Genomic DNA, 8,668 nt, shown 5'->3' with positions numbered 1-8,668 from the left:
TAATAGATTATTTTCTATGTATTTTTTTTTTTCAAAAATTGTAATAATTATAATTCTCTTCAATCTGTAAAACATACCACCAAAATACATTTCATATTGTTGCTCAATTACTAATGAATTGGTATTTCATATGTATATATATTGAATCTTGCTAACTTAACATTATTATTTCACATATCGTACACATGAACGTTGAATAACTTGATAACTTAATAGTTTATTTTTATATAATATGGATCGTATATCAAGAACTGAAATTGTACATAGGATGATTACCTTCCATTTTATAATGATGGTGAGAATGTGATGTAGTACAGTAACATTATTCTGAAGATCACAAAAATAATATCAACCAACCAAACATGTGGCCATTTAAAAAAAAATCATAAAATATATCTTTTTCGGGTTAAAGTATTAGGTGATCAATCTAGTGGGTCCGAACAAATAGACGTGTACAGTATCATAACTGTTTCTCTTCTGGTATAGCTAGGAAGAGGTATGTTTTTTGTATGTCTGTGTCAATTATATCAATCAAGTCACATCGATTATCCTCTGTGAGCCATTTGATACCAAATATGACCTGAACTACCTTCTTCCGACGTCCAATTCAATCTCATATTTCTCGGCTTGCCACACAAAGAGTCTGCCCATGTGCGCTGACTGTATATCAGCGGTTGATCGCATGATGGCCATCATTTCATTCTGGAAGGTGAGTCGTTTCCTCTTACTTCCTCTAGATAGCTCTGCTGATACGCTCGCTCTGCTGGTGGAAATATCTGGTACACCTACTCTCCCGATGGACATATCTCCTTGATCTTCTTCCATTGCATCCTCAGGCAGTTGGGTTTATTCATTATCAGGGGGTAGGGTATTCTTGTGACCCTATCCAAATCTCGTATTCCATTTCCCGGAAAAATTTGATGCCATCACCATTGGTGGCTCGCAATAGTGCCCGGTTGTCCTATCCTTCTCAAACACACTTGATAGTTCATCATAATGGGGGAATGACTTATTCCACAATTCCTTCGCATTAGGATGACTCTGCATTTTTATTTGGAAGAAACATTAGAAATTATACAAAAATAGGTTTGGTGTACTTTTTTTAATATTTTGAAAAACTTACTCGAACCCAGACATCGAAGATCTCTTTGTCCACCTGAACGCACTTAAACTCCTTGTTCATCTTTCATTCGATAGTATTCTGGTTTAGGCCACACTCGGGAAACTTTTCCTCCATTTTTTGCTCCAAGTGTTGTAGATATCTCGATCAGAAAATCTCATTGTCAGATTTCCAACCGGACTCCATCAAAGAGGTTAGGGCATTGACCAACTCAGCGTCCTCGGTTTTTATCTATATGTATTTTAATCTTTTTCCATTGCCTGCCATTCTAATTCATCCATGCATACATCGTAAAGGCATTATTGAAAATTAAACAGCTTCGTGCGACATGTTATAAAATAAAAAACTAAAACCATGGATTGAAATAGTTGAATTAACAATGTTCACGACATAAATGAATCATGGGAATATTGTTCAACTAATATATAAGATGTTCAAATATGTCTTTCTTCAAAAAAAAAAAAAAAAATTAATCATGATCTTTGTCATTGAGAAAACATTTCAGTAACCAAATTATCTCTAAATTTGGTCCATTCGTCTGAGGTCTCAATAAATTCATTATTCTCTCCATCCGTAACAACAGAAGCAGAATTGTCGTTCAGCTAATCATCAAGTGAAGCACTGATCCCCATCTCCCTTGTGATTAAGTTGTGAATCAGACAACATACAGTTATCGTTTGACATTGGACCTGTATCGGGTAGAAGGATTTACCCCTAAGAATTTCCCATCGACCCTTCAAAAGTTTGAATTCTCGCTCGATAATTTTTCTTGCCAACGAATGCTTCATGTTGAAAATTCTCTTAGTGTTCTTGGTGCATTACCCACTCCACTCCAGTCTGAGAGATGGTAACGTTTCCCTCTATACGAAGCCAAAAATCCTTCAGCATTAGGGTAGCCAGCATTGCACAGGTAGTAGTACCCTATACCATTTTTGGGATTGTAAAGGATGTCTATTAATGGAGTAACTGAAGGTTGCTTATGTGCATGGGTGATTTTTATACCCTTTGGAACCCTTAATCCGTGCGGTTGTGCAACTGCATCCCTCAGGACCCTAGAGTTGGTGGTAGAGCCTTCCCAGCCTGGCATAATGAAGATGAATTCTTCGTTTTGGTCACATACCACAAGAACATTTGTGGCGATTTTCCCCTTCTCATCCTATATCGTGGTCAATTTACGATACTGGAATTCACTTACACATACGTGCAGTCCAATGCCTCTAGGAAATTCTGTTGAAGTTTTTTAATCATGATAATTCGAGAAGATGTCAACACAATTTATTTCGGATGCATTAATAGAACAGTACTGGAACTTTTTTCTACCTTAAACTATTTTCATTGTCCATCAGTATATGCACTTGTAACTGGTTCCAGGGTTTTCAACAACACTATGTGTAGCTGTATTACTACTCTAAGAACTGCATTGAAATATCTTGAAACTTTCTCGCCAGATATCGAAAAATGTGGGTTTACTACTTTATTCTTCACATCATGAGCAAGAATGTGTAGGAACATTGCCACAATCTCTTTAATACCAACATATATACCTGACTCCAAACATCTCATCGTTCTAATCATGTTGCATAAAATCATAAATGTCCTTCTATCCATCTGAGTGCTCTCACGACACGCCAAGTCACTCTCGTAAATGAGGCGGAAGAACGTTAATTGCCGAGTGCAGTGCCTAACATTCGCTAGTTGGTTTTCTATCCTTTTATTATTGTTAAGCAGCGTTGCCAAAGTGAAGAATGATTGTTCTTTGAGAATTAGTAATACTTGTTATGATTTTAAACTCTTGAACGAAGTATGTAGATCTTGAAAGGATAAATTACGCTTAGAATCAGTGAACTTAGGTTTAGTTACAAAATGACAAGTCATGACTGTTAGAATACAAAAACATGCAGTAGAAGTAAACAGGATCATTAAGCATTCCAATTCCTTAATTTTGACATCAAAATAAGCATGTTCATATGGTATTAAGAGGGTTCCATTACATGCCTTTGAAGATCCTCTTCAAACACGAATTTGAGCTATAATCTTCTCTAATCCTTGCTATGGACCACCACTAGAGCTTCTCACTATTCTCTAGAAGCCTTAGATTGAGTTGTGGGACAAGCTTGACCTTAGGGAATTGGAGGAGAGGTTTTCTGGTTTTTCAACTTATTGAAGAACAACTTCTTCAACCTTAAAAAACTCAGTAATTAAGCAATTTTAGTTTTTCCACTCAATTAAGAGTGATTTTATTACATGACTCTCATGCAAAATTGATCACCTCAAGTGGTACTAGTTATCCCTTGAATTTGGTGGTGGAAATATGTGTAAGAATGTGACTAACCTTCTTGCTTGAAAGTGGGAAAATCCCACATAAGAATTTTTCCCAATTTTCAATTTCACTTTTTGAAATTGATTTTCAAAATCAAAATCTTTTTCCAAACTTAATTCTTTAATTAAAATTTAAATGTTATTAATTTTAAAAAAAATTAATTCAATATTCAATTTTTCTAATAAAATTAATAATTAATAATTAATTAAATAATTTAATATCAAACACTAAATTAATTTGTGACCAATTTCATTACCATGAAATCCTATTCATGAAATTAATATTTAAATCATATTTATATGTTAATCGATTCTCCAATTATGTTTAATTCCAAAATTAATTGTGTAATTATATCACATATAATTACTAATTCCCTTAATTCAAATTTGAACATTTCAAATCAACTTATCACACTATTCTAAGGCTAATCCGTTTGTGAGCTAGTAGGGGAATCTAATGAACCTACAGATCATGGGCTCCAACGATCCGAGATTAATTGGTTAAACTCTTTACACTGAATTAACCTCATTAGTTAACTACTAGATCACTCCACTAAATCCAATTAGTTGCACTCCCCTCACTATAGATATATTGTGTCCACTCGATATAACTATAATTAGTAAATTAACCCTTCACAGGTTGTTCGTAATAATGGTTGGGTCAAAAGGTTGTTTTACCCCCAAGATTACCTCTTGTTTCTTAAGTCCCACTGATCCTTTAATGAACAATTAGTTTGTGATCCAACCATCAAACCGAATTCTTCTCGATCCAATGATAGGGTGTGGCCCCTTGTTCAAGACCCAGAGTCAAAACTTAAGGGAACAACCTCTCTACTATCCCTAAAAGCGGGTAGGAGTGAATTTCGTCTTGCATCCTATGTCTCCAGCTATCTACCCGGCCGTACCCCTGAAATGGGAGGCTTATTGAGCCAAAACTGTTGAGTCAACCCTCACCCATGAAAATATAAGGATAATTCTGAATAAACAAGAGTTCATAGTTAACTCAGGAATAAGGTCAAGTTACCTAGGTAAACCTTTTAAAATAGACAGTCTTAAACAGTAAACAACGTTATAAAGTAAGAATGATTTATTTCTTGGTCCGATCTTATGCAAACTCATTGCATAGGACGCCCACATTCCTCATGTCACCACATGAACGAATCAGAATCACTTCGTTTGTTGCACTTTATAATTCCTTATAACAATTACAGAGTGAATCGCATCCAATAGTGTTACCAGAATAAGGCACCCAACCTGATTCGTGTACTAAAGATCATTTTGACTATTTACTCGAACCTGATCCACTCTTATGTCTCCACATAAAGTTCAAGTTCTCATATAATAGTCATGGATCTTTTAGTTTATTGGACTTATTTCTAAAACGAAATAAGCAATTTATATATTCAATAACAACTTTATCGATTTACAGAATGAGTTTATTGTTCACAAACCATGAGTTTTAGTACATAAACCTAACAGTGACAACCTAGTACATCACTCATATCTGACTATCCCAAGCCAAGTATACATTATGATCATCCCAAAAATGAAGCCTATTACAGTTGCAATAATTATACTACATTGTCCTACTCCCTGGTTACTAACTTGTCCAATGTACGTTGTACTGTAAGACTTATACACGTGCTCCACTTCATTGAATGTTTCATAGGACTTGTATAATGCCCCCTTGTACCCACTGACTTGTCTATGACATTTGTGCCAGGATAGGTAGATCCCTGGGATACAACCAATGAAAATGACATAGAATTTGTGTTTTTCCATCTACCTATATTTTTAGAACAGGGGTAGTCAATACTAGTAATCAACGTCGAAGTGAATGGTTTTTTTTGGGGAGTTAAGATGCAGAGGTTATGGTATAAGGGTCCCCTCATACAACCCTTTACTACCTATAAAAACTAAAGTGTGCAACCAGATATTGTAGTTGACACATTATAAATGTCTCTACGTAATAGTGACGGAAGTCGACATATGTATTATAATACTTGACATATTTGGATTTACATAAAATTTGATATTATAGTCTACAATTTTTGGGATTGTCTAAAATTTATTATAGTAGTCTACAATTTAAGCATAATTTAAAATGTAACAACAATTCTGTGTAACTAATATAATAAATATTAACTTAAAATGTAATATATGTACATTAAAACAAAACACTACTTTCATATTATATAACAATTTGGGCAATTAGGTTTTAGTCAATTATCTGATGGTTTAAATTTTTGAAGAAGTTAAATAGTGGACAAAAAATGTATATGAAAATACCAAAGTACCTAAACTTTTATTTCTAGGAAGGCCCTTTTCATCTCACACCAAAAAATTTAGAAATTTGGTTTAATACTTTCATGTGTCTAGTTAATTTTCAAATTTTATTGCAAGACCTTTTTCATTTTAATGTTGTCTTCCATATTTTCAAAGTTTCAATATATGTTGTTTGAATTATTTCATGTGTATAGTTTTAAAATATTAGTTATAACTTAAAAAGGATATAAATAAAAACATCAATAGAAATGTCTTAAAAGGTTTTAGCATATTTTACTTCTTCTGTTATTATTATTCTTCTGTTAGCATGTTTTACTTGGAAGAATTTTCAGTTTGTACGTTTATATATTTGTATTGGGTAATTCTAAACCGTAAAATAATAATGATTTCTCATAAGTGTATTAATTAATACTCTTTAGACTTATTTTAGAAATATCACTCAAAACATATAATTATTTTTAGATTAATAAAATGAACAATTAGAATTGATGCAGGATTAATATTTGATGACATCAGAATTAGTTAAAAAAAGTTATGAATTCGAATGGAATTAATTAACAAAGTTCTAAGTTCAAATTCATTTTTTTGTGAAAATGTAGGGATTTAATTAAAATTATAAGTTTGATGCTATGTCCATCATTTAATATACTTTTGATAATGGAAGATGTAAATTAATATATTTGTGATAAAACTTATGATTTAAATTAATTCATTTGATAAATGAAGATTTAAATCGATACATCCCATAATTTAACAATATAATATAATATATTTTCCTAATAACTTTATGTTATAATAGTCTTCTTAAAGAAACAAAGGGAAAAAATCCAACATTCTCACAAGGGAGAAAATGTGGGAAAATGTCCAATATACAAGTCCAAAATACATAACCATAATACATTTGAACTAAACAGTCCCCAACAAGTAGAAGAAAAAATAGACAGTAAAGAAGATCATTCTAAACTTAAAATTTATGAACCTTAAACTAGTTACGAAAGGTATGTTCGATTAATTTGGGCCCTACATAGATGAAAAAGAAGTGTAGTTAGACCATACTGTATGTTAATACGATTGAAGTAGTAATAAAATATACGAGATAAAACTTTTGTTTATGCTCGGAGTGAGCAAGGGTCGAGACAGTCCAATACTAGGGGGCAGAATAATCGGTTCAAGGCCTAACAAAAGCAAGAAAATGTTACCGACATATCTTACTTTGATTATAAGGAAAGAAGGAAGCATGTCTTATATGGATGAAATAAGTTGAAGTTAGAGATGGAAGAGGAAACAAAGTATATTACAACAGCCAAACAACACATACTAGAATGTAAAACGGATTTAAGAGAAAGTTGAAATAAAAATGAAGGTTGAGGGATTTACCAACACACTTTACAAAGGAGTCTGTGGAGAAGTCTAAAAAAATATGAGGATAGATTGGGATATAAGTGAGAATACAACAAGGATGGTTGGTGAGGAAGGTTAGGTAAACTTAAGTGCACCTAACCTCAATAAATTCAAATAGTACACCCATATTATAGCAAGTCAAAAATAAATAAATTAGGTAATGATCAGGTCAATATTAATTTAGTGGTTGAGCTAAAAAAGGACATAAATACAAGCCTCGAGATTTCAAGAAGCTATTTCATTTGAACAAATTCAACTCCAAGAAAATAAAATAAACAATTTCAATACATCTAAAATTGAAGTCAATTTTAAAGGTACAAAAATTAAATTCATTTGAATGCTGAAAACAAATTTAATGGAATGAAGAAAAAAAATTCATTCACTTAGAAAATGGGTTTAAAGGAAATAAAACTAAAAATTGTAAAGAAATGAAATTAAAACAGAAATCCTACTCAAATATGAGATTGCAGAAATAAAATTAAAACAGAAATCATACTCAAACTATAAAGAACAAATCATCATCGGCCTTCAGGGGAAAAAATAGAAAACAGACATGTTCTAGGGGTGGATTGACCCCCTACCAAGCTTCAATAACACGGTCAGCATCCCCTATCAGGAATTAACTCGCCTCCAATTTCGATAGATAATCATAAGAAAAAGGGCAAGGGAATGACACAATATTGAATCTACAAGAGGAAATCTGGATAAAAAAAAGTATGGAAAATAGTCAGGAAATAGAATAGATATCAGTAGGAGAATGAAGAACAAAGACAAATTTAATATAGTATAAATGGATAAAAAAAAATATAACCCATTAGAGTCAGTAGAAACAACAATATATGGGTTTGCTTTGGACAATCCAGAATCTGAATCGGAGAATAGAACCTTTGACAGTCCAGAATCGAAAAATCAAACATAGAAGAAAGAATATCAAACATGCAAGGAAGAATATCAAATATGCATGAGGAAGAATAGAGACGGAATTAATACAATATAAATGATAAAAGAAAATATAACCCATTCGAGCCAATGGAAAGAACAGTAGACAATAATTGTAAGAGGAAGAAAAAAAAATATAAAGGTTTGCTTTGGACAGTCCAGAATCGAAATCGAAAAATAGAACCTTCGACAGTCCAGAATTGGAAAATCAAACATGGAAGGAAGAATATCAAACATGCACGAGGAAATGAAGACAGATTTAATACAAATATTCAGCGTCGAACAAAGTAATCGAAAAAAAATAGATCTGAACAAGAAAAAAAGTAGATCTACTATAAAATAAAAAATAGTTAGATCTACCAAGAAAATGGTTAGATCTAACAATAGATCTACCGAAGTATTATTAGATCTACAAAATCGTTCGTATCTACCCGATCTAAGAAAAAAACCAAAGAAGAATATCGGGAATAGACATACATAGAAACCAAAAAAAATCATTCCAAAGCAGAGAAACCAAAAAAAGAAAAAAAGAAAAAAAAAAGACATACAGAGAAACAAAGAGATGAAGAGAAATACAACTCATTCCAACCAGAGGGAGAACGA

The 8,668-nt window shown here is 32.4% G+C and overlaps 1 protein-coding gene across 1 annotated transcript; it reads right to left on the bottom strand.

Moving 5' to 3' along the window:
• Positions 1 to 1,904: 1,904 nt before the first annotated feature.
• LOC150035591 (uncharacterized) lies at positions 1,905 to 2,683 on the bottom strand. Its single transcript, XM_090314363.1, has 2 exons — positions 2,528 to 2,683; positions 1,905 to 2,276 (listed from the first exon to the last, which is right to left on the bottom strand). The coding sequence occupies exons 1-2, from the start codon at positions 2,681 to 2,683 to the stop codon at positions 1,905 to 1,907; spliced, it is 528 nt and encodes a 175-aa protein (XP_090170489.1).
• Positions 2,684 to 8,668: the final 5,985 nt, after the last annotated feature.

Source organism: Benincasa hispida, chromosome 6 (assembly GCF_027475165.1).
Source record: "Benincasa hispida cultivar pf3 chromosome 6, pf3_genome.v1.1, whole genome shotgun sequence".
NCBI classification, from domain to species: Eukaryota; Viridiplantae; Streptophyta; class Magnoliopsida; order Cucurbitales; family Cucurbitaceae; genus Benincasa; species Benincasa hispida.
This window is presented reverse-complemented; position numbering and strand designations above follow the sequence as displayed.